The sequence below is a fragment of the Pinus tabuliformis genome, chromosome 8, assembly GCF_031772625.1.
Source record: "Pinus tabuliformis cultivar Carrire ecotype Pingquan chromosome 8, CPIR1, whole genome shotgun sequence".
In the NCBI taxonomy this organism is placed as follows: domain Eukaryota; kingdom Viridiplantae; phylum Streptophyta; class Pinopsida; order Pinales; family Pinaceae; genus Pinus; species Pinus tabuliformis.
The window spans coordinates 805688805-805713878 of NC_142294.1; the positions used below are offsets into that span (position 1 = coordinate 805688805).

Sequence of the window (25074 nt, forward strand, 5' to 3'; positions counted from 1 at the left end):
AGAGGATCTGAAACTCTATGAACCTTCCTTGTTGGATCGAGAAGAGGAATAGGTCCTAGCTCCTTTAGAGGATTCGGCACTAGATACTCATGAAGGGTTGATAGAGGATATAGTTTTGCAAAAGAGGTCTAGGACTACAATACGAGGCAGCATGACCTTAGGCAAATTGGGTTGAAAGGACAACTTCCAGACAAGACTAAATGGTACACCCAAGAGAAGGTAGATGAAAAGTTTTCTCACTTCATCTAGTAGAAGTTTTTGGGAACCAAAATACTCCCAAAACGGGGAGGTATGATCTAGATTAGATCATTATATTATGTCATCCATCTTGATGGTTTTAGAGATCTCACACGACCATTTTTACCGCCAAGTCTTAGTTTGGTGAATTAGAGTCCAAAACGTTTTGGAAGCAATTTGAGGCATTAAATGATGTTTTTTGGGGGTTAAACTTTGTTACTTAAGGATCACGCCCCTATCACTATTCTACACACATGTATTTTTCTAACAGCGCAAGGGTCGCCTCAATTGGAGTCCATATGCAAAAGTTATGCCACTTGGAAGTTGACACTCCTATTTTGACCACCATGATTCAAGGATGTTGCATCAACCCCCATTATTCATGGAAAAGGGGCTAACCACAGATCATGAGGAAAAAGATTCTAGAAGAGTCCATATTGTAACTATCGTTTAGAGTTGCAACTCAACTTAACCCCTAGTAGGCTATCAAAATGTGTTATAACCCGACCATCGGGAGGAAAATGGGTTCCATTCTATTCGAATACATTATGTTCCATAAATTAGTAAAGTAGCTGAGAATGGATAGAGAGAGGGAAAACAAAGAGGGTTTGTCCACTGTAGTCGCCCAAGGGCCACAAGTCTCACTCCTTTGTACTTGCATCCATTTCCATTCAAAGAAAGAGAGAGCAGAGCAACCTCACCTTCCAGTTGGGTTTTCTCCCACAAGGGTTTCCCAAATCATATCTTGGGTTCATTGTGTTCTATGAGTTTTACTTTATTGTTCTCTATATAACCATAACACAGTAATTAATAAATCCATAAATCTAAGCATAAAGTAACCCTCAGTGTAGATTATGAATCTTCAAATATATCTTAATAGATCTTTTGTAACAAGTTGTCAAATGGAATATCCATGGAAATTTACAAATCTAGATCTAGCATTCCCCCCTATACTAGCAGTGGCTCAGTATATATGCAATACATTTTGATTTTGAAGACATAATTAGAAGACTACAATTTGTGATTCTAATTTCTCATATGTTTGTCATTTTATCCTCATTGACGTAATATAGTTCTATGATTGAATTTGTATCATCATCATGTAAAAATGTAAATGTTTTAGTTTATAAATTCTAAGGAGATTTGAACCTTATATGCATATATATATAGGAAGGATTTATTGGCGTGCAACCTAAGTCACCTGAGATAATGACATGGGACATAAAGTACACGGAAATAAAGTGTCCAATATAGGGGACAACAACTTTGGAAACAGGACATGTTAAAGTGGTATGTGTGTTGATCAAGTTGACGATGCTCCATGTTAAAGTGGGTTGCATTGATGCAGATAGGATTCATAGATTCCCATGATTTAAAATGTGTTTACCATGGCAAAAGGCAAAAAACCTACATTTATCCTTGAAACTTGGTCCCACAAGCCTCTTTGTACTCTTGAAGTTAATCCCACAAGCCCTTCTTCATCAAACATTTTGATCACACTCCGAAGAATCAATAGTTGCTTTGATACCATGTAAGAATTTAGAATTCACACATTCATAGACACTAGTAGAGAGAATAAAGAATGACTTCATTACTAGTGTTGCATCCATACATATTTCACACAACATATCACCCCTGAGTGGATATGGTGGTTTAACCACCTAACCCCAAACAACTGCAAAGGGATCAAATCACGGAAATAAAAGTGTCCAATATAGGGGACAACAACCTTGGAAACAGGACATGTTAAAGTGGTATGTGTGTTGATCAAGTTGACGATGCTCCATGTTAAAGTGGGTTGCATTGATGCAGATAGGATTCATAGATTCCCATGATTTAAAATGTGTTTACCATGGCAAAAGGCAAAAAACTTACATTTATCCTTGAAACTTGGTCCCACAAGCCTTTTTGTACTCTTGAAGTTAATCCCACAAGCCCCCCTTCATCAAACATTTTGATCACACTCCGAAGAATCAATAGTTGCTTTGATACCATGTAAGAATTTAGAATTCACACATTCATAGACACTAGTAGAGAGAATAAAGAATGACTTCATTACTAGTGTTGCATCCATACATATTTCACACAACAAATCACCCCTGAGTGGATATGGTGGTTTAACCACCTAACCCCAAACAACTGCAAAGGGATCAAATCCTTTGAGCTGTGATTTTTTTTATCACTTAAGATGGATTAAGCTGGTTGTAGTCACACTCAACCTCAAGAGAACTCAGAAATCAAAACATATGCAGGTACGTGAAAATATAGCTTATAATTATTGTCAAAATATATATATTTGCATTGTAACATTATTTTTGTATAAATATAATATCTGTACTATTTTTATTTATGTAAACTGGTATCTCTCTTTTCATTTCTCTATATAGCAGCTTTTATATTAGGTGTATAGATCAAGTCTCTCTTTCATATATAGAGATATTTTTATTTTCATAAGTATAAATATTTCGCTAACATTTACAATACTATTATTATTTATTATAAGTATTATATTTCATTTGAAGCTGACATGTGATGACATAAGCATTACCCACGTACATAAATACGTTACATATCTCTAACACACTGGACTATAGATCCACACCTTTAGGATTTCAGCACAATAAGAGCGAATTTGAAATAAAAGTACAATATAGTCAGTCTCAGCGCTTGTGTATAAAAGACTTTTAAAAGTTGAAAAAAGTTTCACTCAGTCAAGCATGAACGACTCAACATGGCAAGCAAAACAAGATCAATCTCATACAGCAAGGCATCTTAATATTGAACCCTTGTGATAACAGTGTTTCAACACTTGTGGTTTTATTCACATAAACCAGCATTCTTTTCAATTGCATTTGTTTCTTGTTCAAAGTCCACAAACCTTCCTTTCTTCTTTTCTTCTGCACTTAACTAAAGTGAGCATAAATCTAACTAACCTGTAATAGGAAAATCAATCTAAACAAGCCCTCTGAAGTGGCAAATTTGCTATGGCTTATAGACATGTTGGAGAGGAGTGCTCCTAAGGGTATTGCCCCATTCCAAAACCATGAGAACACAGAATCGAACTTGCATTTTGTGATCATTTGAAAATTTGCAAAGTGTGCTCCTCAAAGTGCTTTTGTCTCCTGTATGGCTCTACAGCTCTATACAAACCACTCCAGGGGCCACTCACAGGTGGCCCTTATTCCACTCCTCAGAATGCTCCTATGATAGACAAATATTCATTGGTTCTGCAAATCTTGGTTCGAGGAAGGGAATACTTTATTCAATTTAAATCCAATGCCAAGCCCCATCATCTGTTGTTTGTTGCCGGAATAAAGCAATTTGAGTTTTCACTAAAAGCATTATGCATGCAGGAGAAAGATAATATTTTCATGGCAGGTTGTGTATGATCCAAATCCAAACTCTATCTTGGTGAGTTGAAACAACTGTATGAAATTGAGGTGCCCACTGCCATCTAAGAGGAGACATTGGAAATTCGAAACATTTGTTCTGTGGTGACTTTGTTTCATTCCACAGCATGAGTTATTTCCTATTGTGGCAACATTCAAACCAGAGCAAAAATTAAAATAGATGTAGCCCACTGTAGCTCAGTCACAACATTGTTGCCTTGCTTCTGCTCAAATTGTGCATGAAATATAATTGTGACAATTTGAGGTAGAAATAAAATTTGTTGAAGCATAATCTCCATTCATTTTGTACCAACACCATTTACAGTCAATTGTTTGGTCTGAGAGTGACTCGTGTTAATTTGTGAACCTCAATGTTGACTGTAAACACATTTCAAGCCCATGCAAAGACTAAGCAACCAATTGTGGACAGGGTACCATTTATGAGAGGTAGTGGGAACATGAATTGCAATACTCAGTGCCCTAATCTGAGGTAAAAGAACCTTCATTTACTTTAATTGTTTTGCTTAGTTTCTTAAAATCTGCCCTTATATTTTAGCACATTTCAACAGCCCTGCAACCATTTGTAAGAGTTCATGCAAACATGAATAGTCATACTCAATGATGCCCTAATCAGCATGTAAAGGAACATCCATTGCATTTAATTGTTTTGCATAGTTTGTTGAACCCTACCAATTTTTATTTTACCTATGGTAGCATGGATAAATCTTTTTGAAAGGGGCTACAATTCATTTAAGAGTCTTATAAAGAAAAAAAGGGGGGGGGCAATTTATAATTCTATATACTTCATAAATATATACAATACAATTTTTTCAAAGTATATATACATTATTTAAGTCATATAAATAAAATTTATAAGGGGAAAATGTATATATTCTGAAAACGTGCCCTATTTTTTAGCCCATGAAGCTTTGAGGGATCTATTATAATATTTCTGGGGTTATATGCATGTGAATGATTTAATATCTATGTTTTCTGCAACTAATTTAGCATTAGGCACCTTGTTTTTTTAAACACATGTATTATAATATAAAGAAGTCTGCAGTAAATATATATTAATATATGTGTCTGAACTGCTCATGAGGCTGCTCCACTCCAAGATCTCTCTGGGAATCAATGCTCCTCACTCCTGCTCCCAGTTTGCCCCAGGCATCTAGCAACATGTTATAGATGCTTCCTCTTCAAGCTCATCAACAGCAACAAATTTGTTCTCCGATATATGACACAGACACACAGGTTATCTTGGGAATGAAATGAAAGATACCATTAACATAGGGATACAGTGAAACCCAAATTCTATCACTGAAAGAAGCACAGAAAACATTTTACAAATACAATGACTAGAAAGATGGTAGCTATCTCCAAGACGACATGCCTCTACGACGCTCGGTTGCAAAAATCCATAATGAATGGCTGAAACTACATTCTATAATACTGCCAAAAAACCTAAGAGGCAAGATCCATAACCCTAACCTAAAGTTGGGGTTCAATGTTTACACTGAGCTGGATGAAGCTGAGCTATCTGAAAAAAAGGGAGCCTTGCCAAAGCCATTACTTTTGACTCGTAGCTCTGTCTTAGGTCTTCTTTAGCTTGTTGGAAAGAGAATCTGTATACTAAGCCAAATGCCTGACCTTTGGCATCAAAACAACCAAAAAATGCATTTTAAGGCCATGGAAAAAAAACGCTGTGAGACCAAGACCAGAAAACTGTGAAAACTGTCAGTATCAGGACCGTTTATAAGATGACCCTGAATGGCCACCTGGAACGGGACGGCATTATGCATGTGACACAACTCCAGCACATGCTGTAAGAGTCATCAATTCTCTCAGTACTATCATATGACTTCCATTTGACAACAAAAATAACAAAAGATGGCAAGAACGTCTTCAACAAATGAGAGATTGACAAGACAATTTTACTAACATAATCCACACTGAATTTCAATATTCACTAACCTGTCACATTTATACTTATTTGAGCCATCCAATATTTCAGAAGCTGTGAATTGTCCAAGTGCATCTTGGAGAGATTCAATGTTGCCTTCTATCTCCACAGTAAGATCCATCATTTTCTCATAACGCTCAGATATGTGGTGGCACTTCAAACACTTTATCTGCAATGAAAGACCAATACTGTTGATTTTAATATCTAACTTCCTTGATGTTGAACTTCTAATATATGTTATTCCTGTCAAGAAGAGCATCAAAGAGAGAAATATTGCTCTAATATTTTAAGCAAAAAGAAGTAATTTCAATGATATTTCAACAGGTAAAAATGACATCACTTTTGACTGAAGATAGCCACCAAATATCTGTTGTATAAGTGTTGTCTCCTGTGTTCTATGGTCAACCGCCCTCTCTCCACTAGCTTCAGCAAGGCATGTTGATTGCATAGTGTCAATGGCAAACCTAGGAGCAGACACCATATTGATCATATTAAATATGCAGCACTTCCATAAAAATAAAACCAGAAGAAACAGAAATTCTTTCTCGTTGATTTAGAAGTTTTCCATGATAAAAATTAAATATCACCAAATTTGTGTGTGCGTGTAATTTATTTTTCTGCTGGGGAGACTATAAGAAAAATGTAGCCTATTTGGCTCTTCACAAACTATCATAAAGCCCAGGTCCCAACAGTTCATAATAAACTTACCTTAAAAATTCATGAGCATCTTCTTCCTTCCCATATCCAAGGTGATTTCCAATATTCTGTATTTTTGATAATATTCGAATGGGTGATATGGGGTTTTTTCCTTCCCTCACTTTTGCAACAAGGTTCTCAAGCTCACACATGAAGCACCAATCCCTTTTCTGACCTGAATTGAACATGGAACCAAGCAACAATCCTGTAAATTTTCACAACCTGAATGCCTAGCTTCTACAGGCTTAAATTAGACCTGAAAATGATATGCCACCTTGCATGGATGACCTGGAGTAAAGGCAACATACAATTTTTCGAATGAGATCCTTGGAGTAGATATGCAGCAATTGGTCTCGTAAACATCAGGCATTGTAGCACAGCATTGGCATAGCAGCTGAAAAAAGTCCCAAGGAAAAGATCCAAATTACGTTAGTAGAAATAAGAAAGTACTTTATTTTATAAACCACAAATGATTAATCATGTTAAAATAGACCAGTCAAGTTATTGATATTAAATAACCTCTTCCCTTAGAATATCTACACAAAAAATAAAGAAAGATTCAACTGGATGAAGAATGGAAGCTGAAAACATCGTATCTATCTAAATAATCAAACAGTTAAAATTTTGACATTGAAATAACAATAAACTAAAGGTCAGAAACCATCACGAAATACAAAAATCTTAACTGTGTTTTTATTTACAATCAAAATTAACATACGTATAGAGTTGTTGTACATCGTTCAATTAACTACATTTGAAGAAATAAAAATTGAAACACATGCAGAATTAAAAAAATTAGCTAAACCTTTGGCACTAATGCCAATGATTTCACCTCAGTAAGAGAAATAAACAGCTGGGCTTCATGACAGCAAGAAAGGCAAAGACAATCTAGTAACCTCTCTCAGGATGATATAACTCTATATGGAAAAGCAGCAGATGATTTTGGTGGCTACGCAGATTGAGGGGCTTGCCACCATCCCTCTTTAGTGCTCACCATTCTGGCAGTAAATTCAAATCCTCACCCACACAAATTAGACCACCCAAAGCTGGAAGAGGTAGGAAGAAAAATGAAGGGCAAAAAGCAAAGTAGTAAGTAGGAAGAGAAGAAATAAACAAGATTAAATAAGTTCACAATGAAATGCCAAAGCTGTGAAGGTATGAAATCCCCTTAAATGCAGTTTTAGAGACAAGCAAAGAAAGAACCATAGAGGAACTGAAATAACTGGCCCAAGTCAGCAGGCTGCTGATGCAGTGGCAAACAGCCCAACTAAAAAACCTGACTGGTTGGAATTACAGGATAGACAGATACAGATGAATGCTTATGTATTTATAGGAGGCAGTTTAGTTTTATCCATTCTTAGTTTGTTGAAGAAAGCTGTCCCGCATATGCATATTGTTCTCTGTAATGATGACAAGCAGAGAACACTGAGAATTTTGGCTATTAGTCTTGTTCAATGAGCCCTGGTTTGCAAGAATATCAGTACTTCTGGATCCTGTCTTTTGTGCACGCTGTATTTTGTTCCATAATTCAAATCTCTTAAACTATCAAAAAAAAGTCAATATAGCTAAACCTCAAAACATTTTAAACATTTTTCCAGATATCAGCTATTTGATAGACCATACAAAACAAGCAAATTTGTTTGAATGACAGATGGCCTTATGAACTATAAATCAAAATATAAATAGTATCAAACTGAACAATATCAAAGAGAAAAGTAAGGCTTGGGCAGTTAAGAGCATATGTACTTCTATCTATTATGTGACCGCTTATATAAGTAAAGATCTTGTACACCATATTGTGTGTATATTGCATTTATAAATGTGTGGAATGCATCTGCCTGGCATGATTCATAAATATTAACCATTTTAATAAACAAGGACTCTAAAACCCAGGTAACCTTAGGAAGGGTATAACAGTTTCATGTTAAATTTCCAATACCAATCCAGATTTATTTATACCTCCACAACTTTTATTCCCAGAAAATTATTAAATAAAATTCTGAATTGTTGTGAAAATAAAATCACTGATCTTTAACTTCTGAAATAAAATATTTGCAGAGGAAAAGTAAAATCAGAGAGATCATGTTGAATATGTAGCGAGCAAGGTCTTCTGGCTTATGCCTTAGCCGGTGAAGACCTCAAATTGTCCTCAGGAGTTAGACTTCAATTAGGATGAGTCATTTCCAGTTTATTGGAATAATCACCAAGTTAGCATGTGTAGAGTTGGAGCTTCAGTTAAGTGGAGTCTTCATCAGTTTGACTACAGAACAAGGTGGCAGTTACAAGTTCAGTTAGAGCGAGTTAGTCTTCAGTCTTGATTGAAGGAAGGACGAGTTAAGAACTCCAGTGTTGATTGGAGAGAGAAAGAGTATCACTCTCAGTTAACTCATCAATCAAAACTCGAGTTCTAAATTTGAACTGGGTCTCCTTGCATGTTTGAATTGGGCCTATAAAGAGGAGGACGAAGGCACGAGGAAATTCATTGTTTTGTGCACAAAGGTTTGTGACAAGACAGAGCTCACAAGTTTGTGAGAGACCCTTGATTGTGGAGAGCACAGGAATTGTGTCCTAAAAAATATGATGCACAAATGCACGAGGATTTAGGAGCTGATTGTGCACAGAGAAGAGGAGTTGGGTCCTAAGAAATAGAAAGTAGGAAGTGCACAAGGATATAGGGATTTTCCCTATAAAATAGGAGCTGATCTGCACTAGAGAATAGGGGTTGGTGTGCGCTAGGAAATAGATACCTAGTGCACAAGGATCAAGGAGCCTCTAGTGCACAGAAATTAAGCAGAAGTGAGCAGGTTTTGCAGAGCAAGTCAAGGAGGCAGCAGAGGAACAATTGTGTGCTAGAGAGCCGTGATCCAGCAGGATCTAGGCCAGCCAAGATCAATTGTATCAGCTGAGATTTGTGTGAAAAGCAGAATGCTTTCTCAAGAGAGACAGATTGCTTTGTAATAGATCCAAGTGCTCAAGAACAATCAATAATATAGCGACATCAAGCAAGCTGGTTTTCCCTGTTGGGTTTCCTGAGAAAAATAAGTGTGCCAATTTGTGCATGCATTTTTATCTCTATGTTTTTGTTTAATTTCGTTGCATATAAGTTGTTAAGAAGCTCTATATCTTGGTGAAAGTTAACTAGATTTCAGTTTTCAATAATTCACTAAGTAGTTGCAGAGTTTCATGGAAATTTAGCATGGTATCAAAGCATAGATCAGTATAAAGACCAACACCAGATTGGCCAGTTAGTGAAGAGCGAACATCAAGCAGAAGCCTTGCACTAGAGTTTGAAGAGCAGAGCAGTTCTTTGGATAGCAGTATGGTGTTCCAAGGACTAAGGTCAAATCACAATTTAGAGGGAGCCTCTGCTCATGGAAGGAGCGGATATCAGTTGTGTTGGAAGATAATGGAGTGCTCGAGTATGTGAAGTAGACTAAGTCACATGACACGAGGACACGAGACACGGAGGACATGTAAATATGAGTATTCAATACGAAACACAGCGACCTGGAAACAGAACACGGGGGACACATTTTATATATATTTAATTAAAATATATATATATATATATACCGAAATATAGTTTTTTATCCATATTAAATTGCAGGTTGCAGCTTATCTAATCAAATTAAGATATAATTACTTCTCAAAGTTCATAGTTCACTTTAAAAAAATAAATAGAATCAAAATTTACTATTTAGAAATTAGAATTTGATATGCTTGGTCTTGATTCTTGAATATTCAATGTTCATTGTTCATGTACAACTTACAAGCACATAAGAAACTAGTAAACTACTAAGTACTTACTACTAACTATAAATTTAGAACTTAGATATTAAAACTATAAAATGCAGATTTTCCATTAAATCATCAAAATCAAAATGTATTACTGTTCAGTGTTTACATAGATAGTAGATACTGACTCCTGAGAGAATACCAATGGAAAATACAAAAGAGTAGATACAAAATTAGGCGCAATTTCTTCACAAACCTCATGTGATAGACTGCAGCACTGATCCCCTAGAAGACAAATAAGAGCACTAGTGGCAACTCTGCATGATATTTTAAGATTGATTTTGAGACAGACCTTTGGGGATACATTTTGATGGTAGCTATGGTGATATTTGTTAGGATACCTCTACCCTCACACAAACGAATGATGGATCTGCTGCTCCAGGGGCAGACTTGTGCATACAAATTGAGCAAAACAACTCAAATTGCCCCAGAGATGAAGCTGTTGATGTCAAACATGCAGATGAGGGCATTTCAGAAGTGAAACAACAGCTCCCTATCCTTGCTAAAAATTGCCTACAAGGAGCAGTCAATATTTTGAGAGACCATTTGGAAACCCTTGGTAATGAAAGCACATAAGGAAGTGCAGGCTGATAACAATGTAGATATTAATGAAGGAGCAGGTCAGTTTAATGACAAACATAATAAAAACATCCTTAACCTACAGAATGGATCAAACAAGGGGATATTTACGGCACATGGACATGGCTGCAAAGCTGGTAGACATACTAGCATTAGAAAACGATCCCACAAGCATTTAATTTTGAAAACAGTTCTGAGTTTGCAGATTTCAGAAATGGGGCAAGCGGAAGCCACAACACAAATAATTTATAAGTTTATAACTAAGAAACAGTAAATGGAAACCCCATCAATCATATATAAATTATATAATGATTAATCAAATAACTTACAAAACCGTAAACGTGAAGTTTGAACACAGGTTTACGGGTTTACGGGCCGGTTTTCTTGAACGCTGAAGCCTGAATGTTGCACAGCACAATCGGCACCACACTCTGCTCCAAACTCAGTTCAAACAACAGCTCGCTGCTCCACACGACAGCTCCACACACACAACAGCGCCACACGACGAAAAGAACTGGGAAAAATCCATTGCGTGGGCTTTAAACTACACTTTTTAGTGGGATACGTATTCAACCAGAGGAAAAACGTTAGGGCAACGTTTTCGATCAACGGAATACGCATTTTCCATATGCAGGACACGACGAAAACCGGCGAATACGTTTTACGTTTTACAGGACACGATGAAAATCTTTTTCGACACGTTTTAGGGCCGTTTTCGTGTCCAGAATGTAAAATACGGGACACGGGACCTTGGAGGACGTGTCCTGTGACTTAGGAAGTAGGCAATAGCTCCACCTTCAGATGCTCAACAGTTGATCCAACATAACAAGAATGACACCAAGGCGAGGAGGACCATTCTTGAGGGGATCAAAGATCATATCATCCCTCATCTTTATGAGAAGAAGACAACATATGAGATGTTTAAAAGCCATCTTAGATCTGTATTAGGGTTCCAGTGATGTCAGGAAGCTTGCCCTCAAGGAGAAGCTAAGAAGTATTTGAATGAGCAAAGAAGAGCCCATCATCACATATCTTTCAAATTTCACTCAAGTTCGAGATGAGCTAGGTGGAGTGGGCGTGACTGTAGCAAACAGTGCCCTTGTGAGTCTTGCCCTTCTGGAACTTCACAAGTCTTGGTATGGTTTCCAGGATGCAATAAGTGGCAGAGAGAATATTCCCAATTGAGAAAGATTATGGAGTGACTGTGTTCAAGAAGAAATCCGGATAGGGACGAGATCTAGTAGAGAAGCTCCAACAAAGGACGAGGATAACTTTTCCCTAGCAAGCAAAGGTAGTAGAGCCAAGAGCAAGAAGGGCCAAGGAGAGGCCAAGTCCAGTGAAAAAGGCGAGAAAAAGAAAAAGGATCTAAGCAAGATCAAGTGCTTCAATTGCCATGAGTTCAGACACTATGCCACTAAGTGTCCTAATCGAAAGGAGGAGTCCAGTAAGCATCATGTGGCTGCAACAGCTCAGGTAGATGCATTTTCTGCTCAGTTCGAGAGAGATTTCTGATTGACAGCTTGTATGGAAAGCTCAACAAAAAATAGTGTATGGTATATTGATTCGGGAGCATCCTTCCACATGACCGGGAACAAGGAGTATTTCAGCCACCTGAAGAAGAAGGACATGCAATTTCATATTGAGCTAGGAGATGATGGCATGCGCGCAACTACAGGAGTTGGTATTGTCAATTTTGAGAGGGAGTCAAGTGGCTTTCTCCATCTTAGAGATGTCCTCTATGTTTTAGGTCTGAAGTAGACATTTGTTTCACTAGCTACCCTTGAGGACAAGGATTATGGTGTCATCTTCAGCATAGATAAGGCTTAACTCCAGCACTTAGCTTCTAGATGTAAGAAGCAGATAGTTGTGAGGAAGAAGAATTTGTACTTGTTACATGTTGAGACAGGTACATCCCTGAGCAGCAAGGTAGGAAGTGCACAGAATAGAGACATGAGGGTGGAGAGCAGAGCTCTAAGGGAATCCTTAGAGCGAGAGCAAGTTAGAGCTCCCAAAAAGGAGCCCCAACCAGTATCACAGTTTGAGTCTCAGCTAGTTGGCAAGTGGGTTGACCAACATGATGATGAAGAGAAGAGACTAGGGCAACTGGAGGCAACCACTATGTAAGTGACTCCTAGTACAGGGAGAGTTTGATCCAAGTGGGCAAACGGGCAGACGAGTTGTTTAGGGAGGGATCAGGGGAGAGTTGGATCTCCCAGTACCACATTTATGCAGAGTAAGCAGCTACCGAGAAACACGTGTATTATTCTAGGGCAATTTTCGCTAGGGTTTTTGCAACTTTCTTCCTCGAGTAATAAACTATTATGTCTTTAACAAAAATGATGTGATAATATGACGATAGAACATAAATAGAATTTAAACCATTTAAAAGTACAATGATCCCATTTATATAATTTATGCCATAAATATTAACAATATGATGGCACATCAATAATAAAGCATACCAAATTGAGTATCCCAAATTTAACCAAACATTTGTTCAATGTATAAAACAAAAAATTAAACCCACACTTGAGTCTTGTCCCATGGCTCGGTCTTTGCTCAGAAATTGTCAACAAATATTCGGAACCCTTCGAAACACGTTCGCACCACCGGACTGCGTTTCGACCCTCAAAACGTCACTCTTGAAAAATTTTGATCTTCGACTTGGCACAAAATGAGCGCAGCAAGAACCATCGTTGTCTCAGTTCAATTCTCTATGAAGGTTTTTGCTAGTGTGGTTCTTATTCAAGTCATAGCGGGAATGACTATGTCCAACTCCAAATCTCAATCTGGCTTTTTTTTTTAAGAATGGATCTCGGCTCCCTTGGTGACCCTACGACAGAAAACTCCTTATCACTTTCAAGATTACCCGTACCTTAATGGGACACAACTTGCCATTGTTTACGCCTATGGGGGTTCGTGTTTAGCTCCCAGATATCACACGAGGGTTTTTTCTACGAATAGACTTCATTCTCAATTAGATAAATCTCCCACCAAATCATTACAGAACCCTTGTTGGATGGTGTTGTCATTGATGACAACCCCTGGAGTTTGACTGGGTTTGACTTCGACTAAAACACCAGTCGTTGATGTCAAATTGACAATGAACGCTTCTTATAATTGTATGGATTACATCAAGTTGGAAGCTCCACTGTTGGATGGTTGAAAACCCTAGTCCTACGGATTGGGTTCCCTGGACTGATAATATACCCCGAATTTGTCGAGGATTTTTGAAGTGGAAAATCATTGATTTTTTCTTAGAGATACACGTCACTAGATTCTCACATTTGAAGTTGAAGGCCCCAATCAATGGGTCATGTGGAACGCCACGTAGTTCCTCCTGGTTTGAGAGATATTCACATTTGAAGTTGAAGGCCCCAATCAATGGGTCATAACCCCATGAGGTGATGATGTGGCAGCTTCACCTTGGTCAAGTCAAAGGTCAAAGGGAAATTGAATAAGTTTAATACCATGGTCAAAGGATAGCTAAAATTAAATATTAATTGCAACTTTAAAATTTATAAGTATTACCCTTGATTGAGGTGGGAAGGGAACCTGGATCCAGACGGTGATCAATCTCATGATTGAAGGACGAAGGAGGAGGGTACGTGGGTGGCCCATCCAAGGACCCCACACGAATGAGGTAGAAGGACCCAGGAGAATGAGGCAAGTGGAGGAAGCCTCAGGAAACCAAATGGGTGGTTGAGTGACCATTCAAGGCAGAAATATGGCGAGAGAGATTAGTGAATGCATGCAAGGTGGGAGAAGAGAAAGCCAAGAGACGAGGTTGGTAGTTGAGAGGAGAACCAGACCAGCAGGAGAAGGGGTTGTCGTCGGCACTTGGATTCTGCCTTCATCGACTTGGAAAGAGACTAGTATGTAAATCGAGCTCTCCTAAGTCTAGATTTGGCATCAATGTTGCAAAATTGGAAGAGAGTCTGGCATAGAATGAGGGTAGTGTCGAAATTTTTCGGAAAATGTTGGTCATGTCTTAATTTGTTAATGTCTAGTTCTTAATTGTTGTAAGAAACGAAAGAATACAAGAATTTTGGCTCAGTTGTCTATTGTTAATGTCTGGATATGTATTGGCTGCATTTTATGGAAGGCTGGGGGGAAAGAAGGGATCTGTGGAGGGTTAGGAGGGACTCTTAGATCTTGGGGAAACAAATTCGCAATTGCCATAGTGAAAATCAGTAGCCCAGGATTGAGAAGAGGCCATGGCTCCTCTGATAGACTACGGGGGGCTAGTAGGTTCTAGAACCCGTGGGGGGAGAGAAGGGGGTATGGGAAATGGAAGACAGGCTCAGCCTGGCTAGTCCGGTTAATGGGGGGAATTCAAACCCCAAGGGGAAGGAAAGAGATATTGTGGAATAGTAATGGGGGGAAGCTTGACCAGTAGGTCTCAACATGGCATCCAGGTAATCCTGAGTGGCAACAGGATATCAGTAGGGAGGAGAGGGCCTGGAACCCTAGTGCGTCTAGTAGGGCCTCCAAGGTAAGCATTCCCTAGAGGAAATGGGGGCATGAGTGGGTCGAGAGCCGAAAGTCTGGTCGAGGGGGAATACCGCGCAGGAACCTAAATCAATTCTTAGTCATCCTGAGTCGAGATGGACTGCAGGGGTGGGCCAGAACTCATAATGATAAGAGGGAGGTGTCGGGGCATCTCAAGTCTAGTGGGTCTGCCCTTGTGGCGGAAACGGAGCCAACACCTTGCATTCCTAACTTTGGTCACCCCAAACCTTGTCTTCCAACTCCCAGGAGTGGAGTTGGACCACAGCGTGGATCCCAGTTTGAGGACTCCAAGGGGGGATTGAGTGGAGGAGGGAAGCGATATCCTTACTATTGCGCACAGCAAGGACCAAAGAAAGATGGGAAGGGAATTGGGGGCTACCAGGTTGCCAAGAGAAAATTTGCAGTTGGTATTTTGTAAAGAAGAATTATAAGGAAAGGCAGCAGGTCGTGAATGAAATTCGAATCAGTTTTAATGTTTGCACTTATGTTAACATTACAGGTTTATTTAACTCCTCTACCATTCAGACTCCGGCGCTCCGTCATCAGGAGCAGGTAAGAACGCGAGAGGGGTGGGGACTGAAAGAATTGCAGAAGGAAAATATGGTGAAGGCAGAAGCGAGGAAGGGAAGAAAAGGAGGCTGGCAGGCAGGTAAATAGGCAAAAAAGAAAATGAAGGATCTGGTGGCTTCAGCGAGCAAAACCCAGCGAAAAAGGGGAAGGAAAACGGGGGAGGAAAGCATGCAAAACTTAATGCATGCATACCATGCAGGAACGCCAACACAGGTAAAAGTTGTAATAGCAACTTGGGAGGCAGAATTAAATGCCAAGGCAGTAAATGAAAAACTTCCAATGGAGGACTGGGAGCCATTGCTCATTGACCCAGGGCATACCAGAGGTCATCAAACACTGTTCAGACAGACCATCCAGCAGTACTAGGTCATGAAGAACCTGTTGGCCATGGCCATGGCAACATACAGGGACAGAGAAGAACCAGTGCAAGCCCGTCAGGAGGAACTAAGTCTAAAGGACATCCAAAAGGAAATCCAGGCGATGCAAGTACAAGGTACAACAATATCACCAGAACCTCCATTTTGGGTGAATGGAAAAACAAATCCAAACCTTGCTGCAGAACGAAGTGCCCGGGTCAAGTGCCAAGGACCCGGCACCTATTGAGTCATCTGATGACTGATGCAGAGTAGTAGAAAGTAAATTTTGTTTTTATGACAGATAGCATTTACTTTACAAGTCAAAGGATTAAGCATATAGTAGATACAGTAGCAAACTTAGCATGGATGATAATGATCAGACTATTTAAATTTTGGACGGCTTATGATGCTGATTGGTGGCCAACAGACCTGGTTTCCCTCGAGCAGGTTGAGGCCACCAGACATATTTTTGTTACCTGCTTATAGATAATTAATAGAAAAAGGAAGTACTACCAAGCTTACACAAAAAAATTATAAGTATTAAAGTTATTTATTATTTTAATTAACGGTTTTAAATTTTAATTTAAAAACTATGAATTCCCTAAATCTACTCCAACGTCTAGTCTCCTAGAAGCCTCTCCTATGTCCATGACTCAATTTATAAAAAGAGACCTTAGGCACCTCTCAAAAGCATATAACATTTCAACACATAATTTTTTGTAACTACATCTGAAATTTGCAGACTCCTGGAGGAAAACAGCAAAGACATAACAGAGAAGTCGGATTTGTGAAGGGTTTGAACCTTTTGTTTTAAACATTCTTTTTGTTTGGTGATTCGTTGGGTGAACTTATTTTGCAGGTTGAAGGTCTTGGTATTAAATTCTGCATACATTTGAGCTCATACATATGCACATTTCTGAACAGAGAAGAAGTTAGAAGACAGGGTTTGAGTACTTTGCTTTTTGTTTGGTTTGGGATTTCGTTTCTTTTTCTTGCAGCTAGACAACTGAAGTCTTTTATAGTTGTCTCTTTGGCAATGTATGACCTTGAAATAATTTAACATTATCTTTGCACAGCAGTGTGACCTTCATTTACCAGCAGGAAGAAGTATTGGTTCACATTTATTTGTGAATAGGAATCTAGTTGAAGTCTGTTGCGGCTGATTCTACAATAATATTCTATGATGCCTCTGGCATTTCAAAAGCATCGTGAATCATTCTAGGACTGGGCTCTAAGTTTATAAGTTGCCTGCTACCACTATACAAGAATAATTAGATTAATTGCAATCTATAGTACAGTGACCTAGAAACAACTGTAGATGATCCCTTTGTATTTTATTGTGGCACACAGTAGTGACATTTACAAGGATTGAACAGTTCTGGCTTCAGCCTAGTCACTGAAGTTAAAGTCACAGTGATGCTAACCTCCTTCAACACAGTGTGGACTGTGACAAATCTGTGGCATTTGATACTATAACTTGTTTCCTCAACTTGGCAAGTGATTCACTTCTATGTGATGATTCCTAAAGGTGTATGAAGAAGGAATTACCATAGTTTGCATCATTTAATATAATCGTGTGCTCAAAGGGTTGGGTTTCGTAGACTTGCAATAAGAACAAATAGCATGGATATATAAAATCTTAAGTAAATTTATGACACAACTATATGAGAATCGTATTGTTGGACAAGTGCAATTAAGAGGTCCCATTCATTTTTAGCATTGTATAGTTGAGTCCCACAATCCACTTATCTTTAAGTCTCCATTATTTGTGTTCGAAATAAAACTATCCAAACTAACCCTATAGGACAGTAACTCTATTATGACCTTGATGCATATATGGGAGTGATCAACACAGTAGTCTTAAACCAATGACTTAGATATGCTTTCCAGTGAGATAAATGAAACAGTGAATTGTGACATAACCTTGATAGTGACAGTATGTGCACAAAATCTTATTGCTTCATTCTCAATTGTAGCAGCACATCTACTATACAAGCAGTGAAGGTAAGACAGTTTATGTACAGGATAGTATTTCGCATATAGTGATCTTGATGGGTATCTATGGCAGGACACTGAGACAGGATTTTTGATAGTATTGTGCATCCTTGGTAACCTTGGTTGAAAGAAAAGAGTTTGGGTTTAATCTGAGCAGCTATAAGACATATGTTGGTAGCCTTACTCGAACAGTGTTTGAGAGCATTGAGAGCAGGTCATAAGGATGACCTGAGGCATCTTGGATTGTGTCGATATCAGAAACTTGTGTTTGACACTTACAGCAGTACAGGCAGTTTGGTACGGTGATGTTTGGTAGCCTGCTTTATGAACTCTTCAACGATTATTCATTCATGAGCAGTGCAGTGCAGTGAAGTGCAGTGGTCAGTGGTCAGTTTCGACAATGATATGCAGTGATCAATTTCAGCAGTGACGTGCAGTGGTCAGTGGTAGTAGTTTGAGCAGTGATGAGCAATGGCTAGGTTGGTCAGTTGACAGTTGATGTGACAGCATTGATAAACAGGATTTGATGTGCAGTTTATTAGTGGCTTGATTTGGCAGTGCTCAGTGGCTACCAGGATTTGACAGAGTATACAGAGCAGCATTATCTTCATTACAGCATTCTTATATTGATTCAGAGCACAGGGGATCTAGTGTGAAACTTGTGAAACATGGTCCGCAGACTCGTTAGGGTGGCAGGGTGGTGCAAGGCAGGTGATTGGAGTCGCCTTCAAGTTGGTGCCTAAGAACACTTCAAGGCAGCAAGGTGGTGCTAAGGCAAGTCGGAGCTTGCAGCAGGGCATTGGAGGGTCCTTCTAGTAGGTGTTGATAAAGCATAGGGCATTGAAGTGTCCTTCAGGTTGGTCCCTGTAAACCAGGGTGTTGGTGCATCCTTCAGGTCGGGTGCCTGTAAACTAGGGGGTTGGTGCCTCCTTCAGTGGGAGCTAAAAACTTGATGTAATTATTTCTTTTAAAGAGAAGAAGACAATTACTAAGAAGCGTTCAGTGGTTTTTGACCCGGAGGGGGTTTTCCACCTAAAAATCTCTGTGTCTACTGTGTCTATCTTGTGCATTGTTGTATTGTGTTGTTTAATGTTTTTGATCTCTAATACTGAATAATAATAATATTGTTGAAGATTGACTAATGCTCTGAAAAAAGATTAATAAAGTGTTAATTGCTAAGAAATACTGATTCCAATAGCCCTTACCAGATTCGCTGCAAGAACGACTGGCAGAATTAAATCAAAATACCTTGTCGTTTGAATGGATGGTGCCTGCAGCTAGAACGAGACAGAACAAGGAGAATTTTGTCGCCTTAAAAATCTTCCTATGCCAAACAGAATATCATTGCGCCAAAACAGAATTTTGTCTCCCAAGAATTTGTTGCTTCAGAAAAATCCTTCACCCACGCAGAGAAAATTGATAAGAGGTTGTCAACTAGGGTGGAATCTTTCAACACCGAAATTGAAAAAGAGAAAAGGGGTCCTTAAACCCTCAAAGCTAATGCTCAAGAAACCAATTAGATGATCCACAATTCATGATCCAAATTGAATTCAATCATCCTCTATTTATAGATTTTCTTGAGGGGTTTCATCTTCTTATGTGATTGAGTAAATCTTACTCAACCCTAATTTGGAATTTATTTGCCCAACTGCCCCAAAACTTGCCCAACAATGGGTATTTTTGGGGTTTTTTCCCCTTTTAGGTGGACAATAGCCTACAAGGAAGGATAGGCTAATGAGTCTCATTTGTCCTCAATTCGTAAAGGACATTACAATGAAGTACACGGCACTTGTGATTGAGGTGATAGACTCACAGAGCATGGTTGGAAAGAACAGGACTTTAGATTTCGCAGCAGGAAGCAGGGAAGTCTTCTAGTTCAAAGGGAGCAACCGCAAGAGCAAATAATGTGATAGTGTTGGAGGTAGATCCAGGTGGAAGAAGCTCTCCCAAAAGCACCTTCCTCGCTAAGAGGGAGTGTTGAAAATGTAGCGAGTGAGGTCTTCTGGCTTGTCCCTTAGCTAGTGAAGACCTCGAATTGTCCTCATAAGTTAGACTTCAGTTGGGATGAGTTATTTCCAATTTATTGGAATAATCATCAAGTTAGCATGCATAGAGTTGGAGCTTCAGTTAAGTGGAGTCTTCATCAGTTTGACTACAGAACGAGGTGGCAGTGACAAGTTCAGTTAGAGCGAGTTAGTATTCAGTCTTGATTGAAGAATGGACGAGTTAAGAACTCCAGTGTTGATTGGAGAGAGAAATAGTATCACTCTCAGTTAACTCATAAATCAAAACTCGAGTTCTAAATTTGAATTGGGTCTCCTTTCATGTTCAAATTGGGCCTATAAAGAGGAGGACAAAGGCACAAGGAAATTCATTGTTTTGCACACAAAGGTTTGTGACAAGACAGAGTTCACGAGTTTGTGGGAGAGCCTTGATTGTGGAGAGCACAAAAATTGTCTCCTAAGAAATAGTAGGCGCAAGTGTGATAGGACTTAGGAGCTAGTTGTGCGCAGAAAAGAGAAGCTAGGTCCTAAGAAATAGGTAGTAGGAAGTGCGCAAGGATATAGGAATTTTCCCTATAAAATAGGAGTTGATCTGCGCTAGAGAATAGTGGTTGGTGTGCACTAGGAAACAGGGACCTAGTGCACAGAAATCAAGCAGAAGTGAGCAGGTTTTGCAGAGCAAGTCAAGGAGGCAGCAGAGGAACAATTATGTGTTAGAGGGTCATGATCAAGCAGCATCTAGGCCGGCCAAGATCAATTGTATCAGTTGAGATTTGTGTGAGAAGCAAAACACTTTCTCAAGAGAGACAGATTGCTTTGTAATAGATCCAAGTGCTCAAGGAAAATCAACAAAATAGCCACATCAAGCATGCAAGTTTTCCCTATTGGGTTTCCTGAGAAAAATAAGTGTCAATTCGTGCATGTGTTTTAATCTCTTTGTTTTTTTTTATTCTTCTAGTTATAAGTTGTTAAGAAGCTCTATATCTTAATGAAAGTTAGCTAGATTTCAGTTTTCAGTATTCACTAAGTAGTTGCAGAGTTTCATGGAAATTTAACAAATCAATCACATCACACCAATAAGTATACACCCGTAACATTTTTTCCTTCATCAAAATCCTCGAGAAAATCTGGGCCTAGACCCACAGAGAAAAATAAACAAAAAAAATGCACTGTTGGAATGTGTACTCGACCCCCACTGGAAAAATTGGCCCAGGGAATTCGGCCCACTAGAAAATCGGCCTCTTGAAAAATTAGGCCTTGGAAAAGCTTGGCTTCCACCACCAGCGAATTGACCCTCTCCTTTTCTCCTCGTATAACCCTTGCACACTCAAGAAAAATTGGCCCACTAAATAAATCAACCTATCCTCAACACATCCTCCTCTGTGCTTCTGCTACTTGGCCTCTCGATTTCCTGAACTCGGCCTATTGGAAATACTCCCAAAATTTCCATGTGTTCTTCCTTCTCTTCAGTCTAGCTGAGCCTCCGCTCTAAAGAAAATCATTTCCTCTACTTGTGCGTCTCCACCTCTCCCTTAGGCTTATTTTATAACTTCATTAAGCCAAATCCCTAACCCTAATCTCCTAAGTGATTGACGGCTATGTTCTTCAGCCACTCGGCCTCTCGATTTCCTAAACTCAGCCTCTTGGAAATAAACCTGAAATTCCATGCACTCTTCCTTCTCTTCAGTCTAGCTGAGCCTCTCACTCTAAAAAAATTCATTTCCTTTACTTGTTTGTCTTGACTCTTCACCTCCCCCTTAGGCCGAGGTGATCTCACCTCACTTGAGATCAACGTTGAAATCATATCTAAATCACTTAAATAATTAAAGTATTTATCCTTAGTACTTTGCTTTAGTAGTCCACAATTAATTGACTTAAATTGTTGTACTTTTGCTAAGTTAGAGTTAGATAATAAATCATAAATCACTTACTCCACCAAGCAAGTACCTAAAGAGGCAATCAACCGTCTCCTACATGCTAAGACACCAAGCTCATGTAGAAAACCTTTTGAAGCTACCAAAAACTTCAATATTTAAAACCAGTACCATTGCATAAAATTGTTGTTGATATCATTTTGAGTATGATAGTCAACCAAATATTTGAATGAGTGTGCATAAAATGTTTGCACCAAGAACTGCACTCTATGGCCTAGAAGGAAGGTATCCATCAACTCTATGTGTGCACACATGTGTAACCTTAAAAACAAGGGAGATATAAACATAAAACCAGCCAACATAAATACATGACCAAACACTAACATGCATTATATATATATATATATATATACACACGCACGCGCAGACAAAAACTATCACAGATCCTCCTAAAGACCAGGTCAACTAAGGGGGTGGAGAAAACATTGAGATTGGAACCCCAACGAATTTGACACGTCTTGGCACATAATAGATTATGGGCTAAAATGGATCTGTGCTAGTACTAACCTTGGCTGCTAGATTTAATAGGTTATGCAGTAGGACAGATCCATTGAACTAGCAGAGGTTATAATCTTGGCTACTATAACCATCACAAGTTATAACTAGCATATATCAACTGAGTTGGCCTTTTATATATACAGAAACTAGCACAGATCCACTTAACCCCGGATCAACCATGTGGGTGTGAAAATATTGAGATTGTCACCTCAAGGAATTCGATAACCCTTGATGCGCATTTAACAGATCCTGGATTAAGACAGAACTGTCCCAGACAGTTAGTAATAACTTTGGCTTCTATAATCATCACAAACTGTAACTAAGCCTCTGTAGCCAAGAGATTTCCATTAAATGTCAAGGAAAAAGCAATACTGGACAAAGAAGCCAGGCAGAGACTGTTACACCGACTGCAGGAAGCAGAGAAAAGCAACCAAGAATGGCCAACCATATAGCACAGCCAGTGCAACAACATTACAAAGAAAAGCATAAAGGTGGATACTGAAACTCTAGAAAAAGCAGCAATTGCAACAACATACACTTTCACAGAAAATAAAGTGAAATCCAAATTCAGCATCCAGACTATTATTTCAAGATTATTATAAAGGGCAGCTAACTACTCTCAAAGTCGGAGTATTGGCAACATGTGAAGGATTAGACAAATATCAATTTCAAAGGGACAGAAAACAGAAATCCTGGGAATGAAGTTGCACGAGAATCCTCCAATATCATAAATGCCAGTTCAAAAAAATCTACATCGAACGTTTGGGAGGATATACAGAAAACCAAGCGGAAGTCAATTCTTTAATTGCAGATGTTAAATCCTACCATGCTCTTGTTTCCAGGATATTATTGAGAAACAGGACTCCAAATAATTATCAATGTGATACAAAATAAGGTTCTTCCTCAGAATTGGAAGCTCTAAGACCAACTGAAATGGTCAAAACATTTAGGCTTTCATTCTAAATTACTAAATTCCATCATGTCAGAACAACTGCCAATAGAGTGGCAGACTGGGTAACAAATCAGAAAACCAAGCGGAAGGATCGAGAGCTGAGAGTATTTACAACTCCAGAGTTGAAGAGAGATCAAGGTTGGGAGAAAAATCTTAAGAGCAGGTCCATCAAGAGAATCTGAATCAAGACTAATGAATATAAACTTATTGCGCCAACAGACGCTCTACATGTGTAAGCATTAGATGCTAGATCTGTACGTGTTATATGTGTACATGCTAGACGTTAGATGTGTAGGAGTTAAATATGTGAATATTTCTTAAATGTGGGGTTCATAAGTATGCATCTGTTAGGTTATGTAAACATTTTGACTTGGTTGAATTACATAAGGTAATAAAAATAAATATAAATATAATTAATTAATTAATTATTAAAAAAAATAATAATAATAATAATTAAAATAAAATTGAGATAAAATAATAAATTTAGGCTCAGGTTTTTGCAACCTACGATATTATTCTTTAATGGCCAAATTACACTTAAAAAGAAAATTTAATTAATTTAAAAAAATAAATAAATAAAAAAAAAATTAATAATTAATAATTTTAATTAAATTAAAATAAAATAGTAAATTTATGGATGGAGGTTTTTGGGCTCCAGGTTTTCACAACCCATGGTTTTTCCCATGGTATTCTTCTCTAATGGTCAAATTAAATTTTTTTAAGTAAAATTTAAATAAAATTTAAAAAACAAAATTAAATAAATAAATAATAATTATAATAAAATCGAGACAAAATAGTAAATTTATGGATGGAGGTTTCTGGGCTCTAGGTTTTCACAACCCATGGTTTTGCCTGTCGTATTCTTCTCTAATGTAGCCTATTGAAAAGAATTATTTGCTAATGTGAGACATTAATTGCAATAAAAAAAATTTAGTTAGATCAACATAAATCTTAATTTCCACAACAAATATCATAACCTGAACAATTTTCATATCTGATTTGGCAATGAAAACCCACTCAAAAAAGGCACATTACACAAAAACTTTATACGCTCCACGGATGCATGTCTTCCAGGTAAAACTTGGGAAAAACAGCCTTGCTCACTTTGTTACATAGCCTTCAAAGATTGATTTTTCCAGGTTGTTTTGTATGTTATTCATTTTATTTTTAATGTTGCATAGTTTAGACTGTGTCAACTGTTGGTTTTAACCCCCGCTTAAAAACTCACTGGAATATGTCTCTCTGATGTTCATAACAACTTAGTTTAGATACAATCGTTATTGAGTTTTATTTAGAAGATCAAATGATAACATCAAAAATAAAATTAAACCAAGGATAGTTAATATCCTAGAATCCTGCAAAGATAGAGATATATATTCTTATTGGATTTTACGGTATAACCAAGGAGCTTATTAGGTTTTACGGTCTAACAACACAACTTTAAGTAGACTGTACTAACTACGGAGCTTATATGTATCAAACTAGCCTAGATCCATCTTAACTCCAGATCTATTAAGTGCCAAGAAGGATCAAATCTCTCAAGGTTGAAACATTTTCTCAAGTTTTGCACTCAAAAAAGAGGTTTGTGCCACAAG

At 38.3% G+C, this 25074-nt stretch overlaps 1 protein-coding gene across 1 annotated transcript in view; it reads right to left on the reverse strand.

Annotated features, from left to right (window-relative positions):
* The window catches only part of LOC149238037 (ubiquitin carboxyl-terminal hydrolase 16-like), a 73880-nt gene that overhangs the window by 15317 nt on the left and 33489 nt on the right, over positions 1 to 25074 (reverse strand). The window contains exons 4-7 of the mRNA XM_089372898.1: positions 6594 to 6679; positions 6298 to 6460; positions 5930 to 6053; positions 5601 to 5758 (exon numbers count right to left, since the gene is read on the reverse strand). Of these exons, the coding sequence (XP_089229024.1) occupies positions 5601 to 5758; positions 5930 to 6053; positions 6298 to 6460; positions 6594 to 6679 (531 nt within the window). The remainder of the gene's footprint in view (positions 1 to 5600; positions 5759 to 5929; positions 6054 to 6297; positions 6461 to 6593; positions 6680 to 25074) is intronic.